Raw genomic sequence first — 16,077 nt, 5'->3', positions numbered from 1 at the left:
AAAGGAAAATAACACCAATCAAAGTCAAACGCCAATGCTAATCACAGGTTATATCAATACAGCAATGCTGATTCTCCACTTATCCTCATCTGCATTGAATTAAACTTGAAAAACATTAAACTATTGTTACTGCAGGACACACTGTAATGACAGTTTCGAGTTAAAGTGGCCCTGAAATCAAAAATGATGTTACTGTTACTTAGTGTTATAGATCCCAATATGACAGTATATCGAGCAAAGAAAAGAACATTATTATTTAAAATTTTTTGCTTTTCTCAATATATAGATATTTAGCTATTCCTCTAAGCTGCCTCCAAGTCTTGCGTTCGTCGTAGGGGAAACGGGGTGTGGTGTATCAGGAACATTATTATCTGTTGGGTAAATCTCTGACTGTGTTTTAGAAGGAAATACATCAGTGTATGGAATGAAGTCACAGCTCACAAGCGCTAGATAATATATAGATATAGATGAATAGATCTGTAAGGTGGACATGTCCACTTTACCGAGTCCTTAGGAGTCGATAAAGACTCCACTGATATTTTTACACTTTCACATGGTGGTTTTTACATGTAACACACCTACAAATCTGGTACATCACTTACCATTTCCATTTACTGTTTATCCTTTCTGCAATGTGACATAATTGCATATTAAATGTGAGCTAGTCACAAATCATATTCTATTTTCTTCATATTATCCTTATTTTTTCTTATTTTTTCAATCAATTCTTCTTCTTTTTTTTTAAATTTAGCTTAATAAATGTTAGAAGAGTAGGACGGGATTTCATTTAACTGCAAGTACATACACCGATCAGCCATAACATTATGACCACAGACAGGTGAATAATGCTGATTATCTCCAAGCTGTAACCAGGTTGCAAATAAATACATAAATGAAAAAAACACTATGACTTTTTGATCATGGACTATACTATCAGTCATAACATTATGATCAGTGAGAGGTCAAGTGAATCAGACTGATGATCTCCTCATCATGGCACCTGTTAGTGGGTGGGATATATTAGGCAGCAAGACAACATTTTGTCCTCAAAGTTGATGTGTTAGAAGCAGAGCATCTCCAAAACTGCAGCTCTTGTGGGGTGTTCCCGGTCTGCAGTGGTCAGTATCTATCAAAAGTGGTCCAAGGAAGGAACAGTGGTGAACCGGTGACCAAGGCTCATTGATGCACGTGGGGAGTGAAGGCTGTCCCGTGTGATCCGATCCAACAGACGAGCTACTGTTGCTCAAATTGCTGAAGAAGTTAATGATGGTTCTGATAGAAAGGGGTCAGAATACACAGTGCATGGGCTGTTTTGGCAGCAAAAGGGGGACCAGCACAATATTAGGCAGGTGGTCATAATGTTATGCCCGGTCAGTGTATAATAACTGACATCAGATGAGTTCACGTCTCACAGAACAAAGAAGGGCTCGTTATCATCCGGTCAGCTGTTCAACAAAGGCCTTTGCTAGTCTACAGCAGTCTCAAAAACTGAACGATGCTCTTTAGCAGCATTGTCAGGTTTACAAATGAAACCATTTGTATTCCTGTCAAAGTCAGTGGTACTTCTGTTTGCTGTAATTAGAATAGCGCTTGCCTGCCTGCCCTCCAAACATACAGCACATCATGGCATAGGCTTATTCTGAAGAAGAGGAAAGGATAATTTATGGATAACGTAAGAAGGGGAAGCAGTGACGGCACTGTTACCTTCAGATGTTCTTCTTCTCCTGGGGTCGGAAAACAAACTGTCGACTGAATAATTTAATAAGCAGCAGTGTCCCTTCTCATCAGGCCTGCAAAAGCTATTAGCCCAAAGGAAACAATAAAACAAAAAGAACGCTGAGGAACCTCAAAGCAACGTGGCAGAAACCTACGAAAGTGCTGACACCGGAGACTCCTTCCATAAATGTTAAATATACATCTACTCACAGAAAATGTGCCACCAGCAAACATCATAACAAATCCCTGTGGATGACTTGTTTACTATGGAAACTTTCTAAAAGAAACACATTAATATAAATTGTGTTCTTCTGGCAAGAAACGTATTCATTCGCTGAGGTTTAGTACAAGAAAATTTGGTAGCGGGACATGTTTTAGAGTGATGTACGTGCTCTAAAATACCTGACTGTAAGTGAGTGAAATGTGATTAAATATCACAGATTGAATCACAACAGCTTGGGAACATCATGTTTATTTGCTCTCTGATTTTGACTATATATAATATCATTTTTTGCTGCAGACTAAGGCATGTGGACCTTTCGTTAAATGCATTCAGCATCCACAGCTGAGCACCGACTCCGTCGGGCTTCACTTGAAGTGAGTGACAGCAGTGGAGTATTTTTTGCTTTACAGAGATACTCAGCAGTTGTTTGGAACAATTTCAACAGGAGAACCCTCTTAATGCATATTTATGCAATTTGCTGCTACACGTCAGCGTGTGTGTGTGTGTGTGTGTGTGTGCGTCTGTGTGTTGCCCTCACCTCCGGCTGTAAGCAAGCAGGCTGTGGGTGTGCGTTCGAGAAGCCGGGGCTGGTGGACGAGTTTTCGCATTGCTCTGCCATGTGCTTCACCTCCTCCAGTTTCTGCTCACAGCTCTTCTGAGAGTTCAACAGGGTCACCTCATAAAACTCCTGAATATCTAGCGCAAACATAACGAGATATAGAGACACATTGTTACTTCTTACTCCGGTTTTCACATCGCATGAATAAAAAAATAGATATACAATAGTCCCCTCACCAGTAACACGCCAAATTAAATGCAGCCAGTTTATCAGATTAGAACTGAATGATTTTGAATAAACTGTGTGTGTGTGTGAGAGAAAGAGAGAGAGAGAGAGAGAGAGAGAGAGCTGTCTGAAGCCTTTATCGTTCACTCCAGTTTTAACACTGCACTTTGCCGGAATTGCCGGAACTCCACCCTCGGATTAAGCATCAGAATAATCCCCTTTGCTGCCAAAACTCAAATGAAATGCAGGCAGTTCATTAGATTGATGTGTTGCTGTCTAAAAAAAAAGGCTGTGGTGAGAGTTAGAAAGCGGAGAGGTCTATAGACGGGTGATTTAACCACAGAGCAATAAGCTGATTAATTTGAGCTCTGCTGACAGATGTGTGATTAGAAATGCATTAAAACAAGTTCAAGCACACGCTTTTAATAAATTACAATAACAGTCAGGAAATACTGATGTATTAAAACACACATTCATAGCACTGACACACGTCTACATGTAAAGTTAAAAAAAAGGCCTTCTATTTTCATCTTTATTATGATGCTTGGTATCCCCAAGGCAGCGTCATTTACACTGATCAGGCATAACATTATGACCACCTGCCTAATATTGTGTTGGTCCCCCTTTTGCTGCCAAAACAGCCCTGACCCGTCCTGCACTGTGTATTCTGACACCTTTCAATCAGAACCAGCATTAACTTCTTCAGCAATTTGAGCACCAGTAGCTCGTCTGTTGGATCGGATCACACGGGCCAGCCTCGCTCTCCACGTGTATCAGTGAGCCTTGACCGCCCATGACCCTGTCTCCGGTTCACCACTGTTCCTTCCTTGGACCACTTTTGATAGATACTGACCACTGCAGACCGGGAACACCCCAATTTGTCCCTTCATCAAACTCGCTCAAATCCTTACGCTTTTTTTTCCTGCTGTAGTAAACCCTGTCTATGTTTTAATGATCCCATTACAAAGCATCCCTGAGTCTTAAGACTTCAAAATGTCAAAATGCACAAATAGGTTCAAACAAATCAGAACGATTGTGTTCCATAAGAACAAGCTAAATCTACATCTGCTATTAGTAGTTCATAAGGGCCTTGTTTGTTCAGATAAGTGTAAAGCTGCTCGGAGGTCAGGACCATATTGCAGCTGGGGCGGAACAAAGCGGCTTTCTCCTTTTAACAATATAAGCATCTCTGCGGGGGGGGAGATGGAGAAAGAGAGTGTTCATTTGCATTTAAATACAGCCTAATGACATCTAACGGCTTTCACCCACAATCGGCCAGCTGGTCCGAAATCTCCAGAACGCAGGATGTGCTTCACATTTCGACAACACGGAGCAAAAATGATGAAGACTTTAAAACACTTCAGCTCCAAACACTTGCGATAAAGAAACACTACTTGGAAGAGTGCGGTATCAAATTCTACCACAATTTATGCAAATCCCTTACTCTCAGAGAAAAACTTCAGCTATTAAAAAAAAACCACACAAGTACAATGTTTAGCGAACAGTGAAAGACAGAGTTTTAGTGCGATTACACAGCCCTTTATGACTAAACTCACAAAATTTCTCCAGCATATAGTTCAAAATATGTGAATAATTTTACTGAACTTACTGAACAAGTGCAGAGAAACTCCTCTGGTCACCATGGACATGTAGAGTGGAACGTGCTTACTGAAGCGGTGCGATGCTCAGTGTGTGTGTGTGTGTTCCTAAGCTAGCAGCCTGTGAGCAGCCTGCTTAATCCTCCCAAAGGCCTCTGTACAAATCAGACAATGACCTTACGCCCCACATGGTAGCACACACACACACACACACACACACACAACCACACTGATCTTTAGTTCTGAAGCTGCATCACCTACTGTACTTTTATATATAAATAAAACTTTCTTGTTCATTCCCTTAAATATCACTTCCATAAACATGATGTGAATGTGAACCTAGAGACTGAACTCTCCCTTGTTAAAATCATGAGTGCAGTCCCTTTTTCCCATGGGAAAGTTATATACAGTTAGTTGTGTGTGTATAGAGCAGACAATGGATTGAAAGTGTGTCTAAATCGCTTACCACCCTCCATGACACCCTGCACTGATCCCCGTTACCAGCGCTAATTACTGTTTATAACTGTAATCCAGGCTGGTTATACAAAGAGCTGACATCACTTCAGCAGCAGAGAAACACTCAAGCTGCAGCTCTGCTCAGGGTTGCATCGTATAGTGGACTGAAGATACAAGAAATCCTTTTTAAGGGCCTGTGGACTGACTATATGTGATACGAGGAAAGGGCAGAGACAATGGGTTTTAGATTCGGGGAAAATTCATTAATCTGCATGAAATCATGAGGCTGCAGGCACACAGTATAAGCATCCCAAGGGCAGGCCTTTGGTGAACCTGTCTGAACCATGACAGCTGAGCAATTAATCTAATTGAGAAAAAAAAGATTAATACAGAGCGCTATTACATAAATAAATAATTGTGATCAATATATTAATTGAACATGCCCATTTTCAATATATATATATATATATATATATATATATATATATATATATATATATATTTGAAGATCAGAATAAAAAATTACTTTATGGTATGGTTCTTAAAAACCGGACTTCTCACTTTTGGTAATTTATTTTATTTATTTTTTTTGAGGGTTGGGGCAAAAACTGCGCCATTTTACTGACATGCAACCATTTTTAATTACATTAAAACGTATTAAATTAAAAAGTTGTTGTTCTTCTTCTTCTTTCAGCTGTTCCCTGTTCAGGGTCACCACAACGGCTCATTCGGTCCACATGTTTTTATTTGGCACAGGTTTTACCCCGGATGCCCTTCCTGACGCTTGGGACTGGTACTGAGAGTTAACTCTTCAGTGGCCCGGTTATTTTTAATTACATTTAACTATTTCAAATAATAAAACTCAGTAATAACTTTTAAAGATGAACATTTTTCATTACAGCGAGTATATCTCGCTCAAAAAAGGATCATTTGGTTTGTTTTCCTATACTGAAAATGAATACATAGATGTGCATATAGGAGAAAAGACAGATATTTAAAGCATCGGAGGCTGAGACTACTCAGGACATGAAAAGTTAAGGTGAAAGGAAGTTGGTCATCTGCTTGCAGTGTTGCACAAGCTCCTGTACAGTGTACAGTTGACAGGTACCAATAACAGATTATGTATAACATCACAATAGACAAGTTTTTAAATATACATACACAGATCAGGCATAACTTTATGACCACCTGCCTAATATTGTGTCAGTCCCCCTTTTGCTGCCAAAACAGCCCTGACCTGTCCTGCACTGTGTATTCTGTGTATACCAGCAACTTCTTCAGCAATTTGAGCAACAGTAGCTCGTCTGTTGGATCGGATCACACGGGCCAGCCTTCACTCCCCACGTGCATCAATGAGCCTTGACCGCCCATGACCCTGTCACCGGTTCACCACTGTTCCTTCCTTGGACCACTTTTGATAGATACTGACCACTGCAGACCGGGAACACCCCAATTTGTCCCTTCATCAAACTCGCTCAAATCCTTACGCTTGTCCATTTTTCCTGCTATAGTAAACCCTGTCTATGTTAGCTGAAAAGCTGAGTTACAGCTTCATCTCTTCTGGGAAGGCTTTCCACAAGCTTTAGGAGTGTGTTTATGGGAATTTTATGGGAAAGCATTAAGGGGCCAAGCCAAACCCCTGAAAAACAACACCTGAATTCAATGATTTGGAGAGGTGTCCCAAAACTTTTGCCAATGTAGTGTATGATGATACTAAATGTAATATCCAACGTGGCCCTTGTTTGGGTTAAAATTCTGCCTAAAAATTTGTATGGCTAAATTATAATATCTATTATATTATTGTCATATTAATGATTATATGTACAATCCATTCAGCTAGGATGGAGAGCTGAAATAGCGTCATTTCATCAGTTGCTGTTTTTTTTTTCCTGCAAACTGCTCTGATGTTGTTCAGGAATGCTCTAGTTCGTTGTCTAAACCACAATAATTATGTGCAGCAGTGCAACACAAATGACTGCAGAGCAGTGCAGAGATTAATAACGCTGTTTTCCTTCAGTGCAGTATGTTTATCAAAAGCGTGGGGAATGTGTTTACACTGCGGTACGGATTTCTAGACTTTCCCTTGCTATGTGTGTGTGTGTGTGTGTGTATGTGTGTATGCGTGTGTGTGTGTGCCAGATAATTGCAGATACTTCTCAGCAAGCTAGCACAGGATTCAGGTACGAATTCTCCATCCCGCCAGATATGCTGAGCTGCGCATGCAACAATGTCTGCTAACAAGACTGCACCTCATCCCTACAGATGGAAGAACCACCATTCATTTTACCACAGTTAATCTTTTGGCCAAAAGTAAGCAGTTCTAAGACTGTAAAATTTGGCCTTTCTTGCATATTTATGAATACAGATGACAAATTATCTGACAAATGACAAATCTTGTTAATTAGAATAGAGGCAAGCCCTTTGTGTTTGTTCTATAGATGATTGCAAACAATTGTCTAGAAGGGGTTCAAACATCTTACAGCATGACAATGCCCCTGTGCACAGAGCAAGGTTCAATGTTTGTCAAGTGGAATGAATCGAGTGTCCTGCTCAGAGTCTTGACCTCAACCCCACTGAACACCTTAGGGATGAACTGGAACAGGTATCCTTGCCCAATTCTAGTGCCTGACCTCACAAATCCCATAGCCATGCTCCAAAATCTAGTCAAAAGCCTTCCAGGAAGAGCGAATAAATCTGGAATGGGACGATCAACAAGCACATATGAGTATGATGGTCAGGTATCCACAAACTTTTGGCTATATAGTGTGCAGTCCAAAACGATGAAATGCACTGTAAATTGGTATTACATCTAGAGGCTTAAAGCATCACCTCACCATACAGAAGTATCTAGTGTATAGGTATGTTAACGATAATACACCGTTTCTTACCGGCTTGTGTTTTTAATGGGTATTTAACCACTTTATAATTTTTACATTAGAAATATGAATGATAAAATGCATTCAAGTAAACCACAGAATACATGGGCTACTGAAAGAGAGTTTAACTACTGTGTTTCCAAGGCAACCACAACTTGAACCTGAAAAGAATTACTGATGAACAGCCTTAGCATGATTTTTTTGATTTTCTTTCTCTCTCTCTCTCTCTCTCTCTTTATTTCTCTCTTTCACACATAAGCTGAAGTTCAGCTTCTCTAACATTATGTAACAGGTGGGTGGGTGGGATTGCGACATTAATCTCAGCTCCTTTCAGACAAGAGATTATTCCAGTGTGGGCAGGAGCCCACAGAAAAACACACACATATACACACACTGTCATAGACAAACTCCAACTCCAACACATTCATAAATCATTCATTCACATGTGTTAGTACTTCACTGCGGCAGACTTTAACAGTAAATAATAAATAATATGTTTTCTAATACAATAAGAAATCAGAGATGTTCTTACACCAAATCTGAAACCTGATCTGCTGCGCTTTCTGCTAAAATGCCTGTAATCAGACAGAGAGAGTGGTAACTTATCTTGATTCTGGCAGTGTGTCACTGATTACTTTCTAGTGCAAACACTTGGCAGCCTGTAGAAACCAATACAGCCTTAGGAAATATGCCCAAAAAAACTGAGCATCTTCACACTGCACTGCACTTTCCTACGTAATTATTGTAAGACATATGCAATACCTAGATAGTTATATCAGTAGCAGTCCATCCATTCATCCACCCATCCATCCATCCATCCATCTATCCATCCATCAGTTATCCCACACAGGGTCACAAGGAGCCTGGAGCCTATCCCAGAGGACTCTGGGCACAAGGCAGCAGACACCCATTTACACAATTTTAGAGATGCCAATCAGCCTACTACACATACACTATGGTGCCAAAAGTTTTGGGATGTCTGCCTTTACATGCACATGAATGTAATATGGAGTTATCATCTATAACAGCTTCAACTCTTCTGGTAAGGCTTTCCACGAGGATTAGGAGTGTGTTTATGGGAATTTTTGACCATTCCTCTCTAGAAGAAGATCCTTTGTGAGGTCAGGCACTGATGTTGGACGAGAAGTCCTGACTCACAGTCTCCGCTCTGATTCATCCCAAAGGGGTTGAGGTCAGGACTCTGTGCAGGACAGTCAAGTTCCTCTACACCAAACTCGCTCATCCATGTGCAATGTGCAAGCATGTTGGATCAGGAAGGGGTCATCCCCAAACTGTTCCCACAAAGTTGGGAGCATGAAATTGTCCAAAATGTCTTGGTATGAAGCTGAAGCATTAAGAGTTCCTTTCACTGGAACTAAGGTGCCGAGCCCAACCCCTGAAAAACAACACCTGAATTTGCAAACGATTTTTATCATTTATATTTATTAAACATTACTTACTAAATGACGAATGTAATATCACACTTTTTTAACCATTTATAGTAACACGTAACAACATAATTCATGTTCTCACTTGTGCTACAGCAGCTATATTCAGTCATTCCACCATCAGCCACCAAGAAAAATGACACAGTCTGTCACGTTACTGAAAAAAGCTTTTCTATCCCCATGGCAAAATAACTTTTTGAAACCACTAATACCAGTAAGACACCTCTAATAAAAGTTACTCAACAGGCAGCTTCACTGTATCAGCATTTCTCTGTTGTTCTTTGTTATTCCACTGAAGGCTCGGAAGATGATTATTCATTTTCTAATAACAACATAGCCGAACATAATCAGCATTAATACAAATAACGGGTTTATATTAATGAGATGTCATTCTACTACACAAAGATGGGCTTCAGAGGGTAGGATATATTTACATACACAATCATGTGAAAAAATTCGGACACCCCACGAAAGCCTGTGTTGTTGTTTTTTAACATAGCTAAACATATGGGCATTTGATATTCATTTCAATATCAGTAATATAACTAAACAATTAAAACCAAATAAAAGTCTTTTTTTTTTTTAATGGTCTGTAAAATGTAGTTTTAAAAAATCCAATTTCTTGTGATGAAAAAGTAAAGATACTCCCACATTTATTTGTACTTAAAATGGACAAAATGACCTACAGCAGATGCAAATGATTAGAAGATTGTTCCAGAGCATTGTGAAGGAGGCTTGCCTTTTTTAAACCTCAGACATTTAGCTTGGTTTGCTCTTAATTGTTGAAGTGAGAGGTATCACCATGGTGAGATCCAAAGATAACCTGAGGCCTTCAGAAAGAAGATTGTTGATGCTTATGAGTCTGGTAAGGGATATAAAAAGATCTCAGAAGAATTTGTAATCAGCCGTTCCATTGTCCAAAAAATCATTTCCAAGTGGAGAACATTCAAAAAACAACTGATAACATGGCCAGGTCAGGCCATCCGAGCAAATTCACCCTGAGAGCAGACCACAAGATGCTTAAAGACGTCTCCAAAAACCCTAAAATATCTTCACAGGACCTACAGCAAGCTTTTGTTACAGTTTATGCCAAAGTGCATGAATCTACAATCGGAAAGAGACTACACAACTTTAACTATTATGGGAGGTGTGCAAGAAGGAAACCTTTGCTGTCTAAGAAAAACATGAGGGCGAGATCTGAAGTTTATATATATAAATATGGGGATACATACACACACACACACACACACAACATGTTCGGTTTCACCCATCCTAACCGCCAGCGATGCTGGAGCACATGTGCACATATGCTGACTTTTACCAAAGTCAGAAATTCCCCTTAAATCACCACAGTCTGCCTTGTGCCCACACTAGCCACATGCAACATTAACAAAATAGATATAAAGGCAGAAAGTAAGATGGTTTACGGAGAAGACTTGGACCAGATCTAGGGACCATAGCAGCTTCAAGTCATTCGAATCAAAAACGAATGGAAAGAGATTTTTTAAAAATGAGCCTAAAACGAGCTTATTGTTTTTATTATATACATTGAAGATTTCGCCTTCTAACTACAAATCCAAATTTGGAAAATATCCACGTTCCCATGGCGACTAGCAGAGAATTAGCTTTAAGCCCTATGGCAAGTACACATGTTGGGCTCGGCTGTAGGAAGAACTGATATTCATCAAGGCCAAAACACTGAATCACAAAACAGAAGGATGGCAGACTGTTCACACAGTGTTTCCGATGATGAGACGAAAAACCGAAGGAAAAAAAAAACCCACTTGTGTGATGGCACGACACCAGCTCCAGTTCACCATAATAATATAGTTCAGGACATATTAAGGCCTCTGGAAAAGAGCTTTAAACAAGAAAAAGAAAAATACATGTGACTGAACACACTCTATGGTTCCATAAAATAGCATAAAATGCCCTCTGGTGGTGATCTCCTGCTATATGGCAGAGAAAAAATACAGTTTTACCAGTTTTACTACATTGGCAAAAGTTTTGGGACACCCCCCCAAATCATTGAATTCAGGTGTTGTTTTTCAAGGGTTGGGCTCGGCCTCTTAGTTCCAGTGAGAGGAACTCTTAATGCTTCAGCTTCATACCAAGACATTTAATGCTCCAGACATTGTGGGAACATTTTGGGGATGACCCCTTCCTGTTCCAACGTGACTGCACACCAGTGCACAAAGCAAGGTCCATAAAGACATGGATGAGTGAGTTTGGTGTGGAGGAACTTGTCTTTGGGATGAATTAGAATGGAGCCAGGCCTTTTCGTCCAATATCAGTACCTGCTTCTAGAGAGGAATGGTCAAAAATTCCTAAACATAAACACACTCCTAAACCTTGTGGAAAGCCTTCCCAGAAGAGTTGAAGCTGTTATAGCTGCAAAGGGCGGGACAACTCCATATTACATTCATGTGCATGTAAAGGCAGATGTCCCAAAGCTTTTGGCAACATAGTGTATATATAAGATATCAGCAAACTCATGGCAACAAAGTACTGTATCAAAAGTATAAAAGATTATGATTTTGTAAATAGGCACAAATGTAGAGAGCCTAGACTGTAAAAGCATTTCTACACAAGTTTATTCACTTTGTGTGAGACAGTACACATTCTTTTTCACAAGAAACAGACACTGCTGCTGTACAGACACAGGACTGAGGCACTAAAGATGATTAAGACCATTTCCGCTTCAAAAAGCATGACATTTTAGACATAGTAATGTTTGCTTAATTGCAAGGGAACATTCAGAAGCCAGTTAAACTTATATGACTGTATTCTCTTTCGTTTCCACAAGGTGGCAACATTTACCTCTCCAAAGTAAACACATGAACACAAAGTAGACCATGACTGAATTAATTAATGGTAGACCCAGAGCAGGTCAGCAGTTTGCATGTGCTAATGCTCTGGAGGCAAAGGCTTTGTAGCAGAAACATCGCAGCACATTTATATCTGCAGGTCAGCATGCAGCTCCTATAAGCAGAACAGGTACAGATAAATCAGAAGCACGGTTTCAGTGAGTGTCTAAATGTAGTCACAAGTAAATCTGAATCCACTGTGTCTGTGACCTAAGACCTCTGATCTGAGATCCAAGACCACTGACTCTGCATCTAAGACCACTGACCTGTGCATTTAGACCACAAACCTGAGATCTAAGACCACTGACCTGTGCATATAGACCACAAACCTGATATCCAAGACCACTGATTTGGGATCTAAGACCACTGACCTGTGCATTTAGACCACAAACCTGAGATCTAAGACCACTGACCTGTGCATATAGACCACAAACCTGATATCCAAGACCACTGACTTGGAATCTAAGACTACTGGCCTGTGAATTTAGACCACAAACCTGAGATCTAAGACCACTGACCTGTGAATTTAGACCACAAACCTGATATCCAAGACCACTGATTTGGGATCTAAGACCACTGACCTGTGCATTTAGACCACAAACCTGAGATCTAAGACCACTGACCTGTGCATATAGACCACAAACCTGATATCCAAGACCACTGACTTAGAATCTAAGACTACTGGCCTGTGCATTTAGACCACAGACCTGAGGTCTAAGACCACTGACCTGTGCAAATAGACCACAAACCTGAGATCCAAGACCACTGACTTGGAATCTAAGACTACTGGCCTGTGCATTTAGACCACAAACCTGAGACCTAAAACAATTGACTAGGCATTTAAGACCACTGACCTGTGCTTTTAGACCACAAACCTGAGATCCAAGACCACTGACCTGTGAATTTAGACCACAAACCTGAACTACAGTTTCAGCCTCCTGATCCAACACGTCAGAGATTCCGAGTTCAGTTCACGGCTTTCAGTATACCACCGGATTTTCTAACAATTAGTTTTAAACAGTGGCATTTAATAGCACAAAAAATCTGGGGTTCTGCATGATTAAGTTATAATGGAACTGCAGAGGTGACACGGTTTATGAAAGGTGGCTAATATTTTATGCGCTGTGGTCACAGATTTATATATTTAGTCTTTGAAAAACTTAGCTCATATCCACATGAAGCTTAATTACCAGCCATTGTATTTTAAAATGAATGAGACAGAGAAATAAGCTGAATGAGACCATTGTGGCTGCAGGATCCTAAGAGTGGAGACGATAATATTACATTTTAATACAGTCTTGCAATGAAGCATAGAAGCACACTGATGTCACTGGCATTATAACATGTTTTTTAAAGGTGGGAAGAAACCGGTGCACCCAGAGAAAACCCACACAGACACTAGAAGACCATTGAAAAAAGTCCACACGGACAGTAACCCATGCACAGGCTCGAACTGAGGACCCTGGAGCGATGAGACAGCAATGCTACCCACTGCACAGCCATCTCAACCACCCACAACACCTTAAGGGAATTTTCAAAGTAAATAGAAATTTATACTCAATCCTGCCAAATAATAAACTGAAGGCCACATGTTAAGTATGATGTTCCCACAACATAATAAGTCGGAGTTCAACCTCCTTCTATCCAGGAAACGATACAGAACCACTAGAACCAGAAGGTTCAGTCCCAGTTTATTCCCCCACAACCATGAATCTACTGAACTCTACACCACACCGCTAGGACACTAATGTTTCGCTAACATTTCACCACCTCGCGGTCTGTACATTCTGCTACATCTTCTCCGTATAATATAATTATAATGTACATAATTGTTAATTCATAGATTATTCTAGTTTAACTATCCATAAACGATCAAGCATAACATTATGACCAGTGCCAGGTGAAGTGAATAAGACTGAGTATCTCCTCATCATGGCACCTGTTAGTGGGTGGGATATATTAGGCAGCAAGTCAACATTCTGTCCTCAAAGTTGATGTTAGAAGCAGGGAAAATGGACAAGCGTAAGGATTTGAGCGAGTTTGATGAAGGGCCAAATTGTGATGGCTAGACCACTGGATCAGAGCATCTCCAAAACTGCAGCGCTTGTGGGGACCAGTCTGCAGTGGTCAGTATCTATCAAAAGTGGTCCAAGGAAGGAACAGTGGTGAACCGGTGACAGGGTCATGGGTGGCCAGGGTCATCTATCTACATAATTCGTGACCATGACCCCCATAAATGATATAGCTAGAGAAACCAAAAGGCTTAAAGGAAGATATAATTTTCATCTGTTCTGTGTGTTCATTAAAAATAGGTTTTTGAAATCACATGACAAAAAAATGGCATTCTCCTAAAGTGGAGTACTATGGGCTTTCCTGAAATTCTAGAAACCCACATAGTTTCGTAGTGTTTTGTGGTTGATGTTAGATTGTTGGTGGATCAGAGAGCTCCCTTTTCTCTCTCTCTCTCTCTCTCTCTCTCTCTCTCTCTCCCTCCCTCCCTCCCTCCCTCCCTCCTGTCAGGGAAAGCCGTCCCAGGAGAGAAATTATTTAATTATTACTTAGCAGCAGAGAACAAAAAAGGCTCCTTGTGGGACGGTGGCTCTGTTGAAACATGAGCGCAAAGTCATAGCCGAACTATTACAGGGAGCAGCATCCAACCTTGTTCATCTGACAGTGACAAATGGAGTCCATTAAAGATCTCCGTGCAACAAAATTGGCAGACTGCAGTCGGGTTCCCGAACGGGCAAAGTGTCAAACTGATCCAGATGAATAGGCATGATAATGGATACTTAGCAAATGAGTCTTAAAAAGAAAGCCAGCTATGATGATGGACAAAGGGGCCATGATCTCTTTATAATAAGAACATGATACTGATTTTTACTTTTATAGAACATTTTATACATTTCATGCAGCTAAATGTGTTTTATAGTACATCGATTAGCCATAACATTAAAACCACTCAAAGGTGAAGTGAATAACATTGATTATCTTGTTACAATGGCAAATAGAGAGGGGTAGGATATATTAGGCAGCAAGTAAAGTCTCAAAGTAAAGAAAAGGAAAAATGGGTAACGTCTCCATAGCAGCAGGCCATGTGGGTGTGTAGAAGTGACCTACCAAATGTGTTCCAAGGAAGGAGAACTGGTGAACTTGTAATAAAGTCATCAGTGAAACAAAGCTCACAAGGCCAGCCTATCAGGTCCAATCCCACAAAAAAAACTTGAGTGAGTTTGGTGTGGAGGAACTTGCACAGAGTCCTGACCTCAACCCCATAGAACACCTTCGGGATGAATTAGAGTGGAGACTGTGAGTCAGACCTTCTCGTCCAACATCAGTGCCTGACCTCACAAATGCGCTTCTAGAGGAATGGTCAAAAAATTCCCATAAACACACTCCTAAACCTTGTGGAAAGCCTTCCCAGAAGAGCTGAAGCTGTTATAGCTGCAAAGGCCCGCCCTTTGAGATCCACACCTCGACCGCTCAGAGCCATTTTAGTGGCACAAGGGGAACCTACACAATATTAGACAGGTGGTTTTTATGTTATGGCTGATTGGGGTATTTGTGAAAAAAGAAAAAGAAAAAAGAAAAGAAGAAATAATAATAATAAAAATAATAATAATAATAAAAACTATAGAAACAAAAGAAAACCTCTCTAGTTCCCTCAGTAGAGAAGTGGATTTCAACTTCAAACCCTTTTTCCATTTTAAAAGCACCGTGCTGGAGTACTACAGCTTCACTAGTCATTACGAACCTTCAGTCTGCAAGTGCTGACCAGATTACACACACTCTAATGCCTCGTAAGATGATTATTGCTATTTCAGGAAGCACTACTCACCCGTTATGGTTTAATGGTGCTTTATTGATTATCAATAAGCAAGGGCTCACAGACAGACAGGTCTTGAGTGTTCGAAAACCAATTTAAAGATGCAACCTGCTAAAGACATGAAGCGGTCATGCTTAATAACCTAAATACAAACAGGATGGAAATATTCTTGGATTGAATGTAAGCAATATCTCATAGTATATTTTCTATGTTCTCTGTGTCGCATAAATGACAATCATATGAAAAAAATAGTGAGGCAGAATTTGCAATAAAAATATAATAATGT

General features: G+C 40.3%; 1 protein-coding gene across 24 annotated transcripts in view; it reads right to left on the bottom strand.

Moving 5' to 3' along the window:
* dlg2 (discs, large homolog 2 (Drosophila)) overlaps positions 1 to 16,077 on the bottom strand; it is a 228,577-nt gene that overhangs the window by 207,257 nt on the left and 5,243 nt on the right. For 23 of the 24 annotated variants that reach the window (XM_058411078.1, XM_058411085.1, XM_058411081.1 and 20 more), the window contains exon 3: positions 2,478 to 2,635. In XM_058411078.1, coding sequence (XP_058267061.1) covers positions 2,478 to 2,635 — 158 coding nt within the window. Of the gene's footprint in view, positions 1 to 2,477; positions 2,636 to 4,332; positions 4,399 to 16,077 lie in introns of those variants that run through there. The other variant, XM_058411088.1, reaches the window with a different exon arrangement.

This window comes from Hemibagrus wyckioides, linkage group LG16, assembly GCF_019097595.1.
Source record: "Hemibagrus wyckioides isolate EC202008001 linkage group LG16, SWU_Hwy_1.0, whole genome shotgun sequence".
NCBI lineage: Eukaryota > Metazoa > Chordata > Actinopteri > Siluriformes > Bagridae > Hemibagrus > Hemibagrus wyckioides.
Note: the sequence above shows the minus strand (reverse complement) of the source record. Positions and strands in the feature narration are given on the sequence as shown.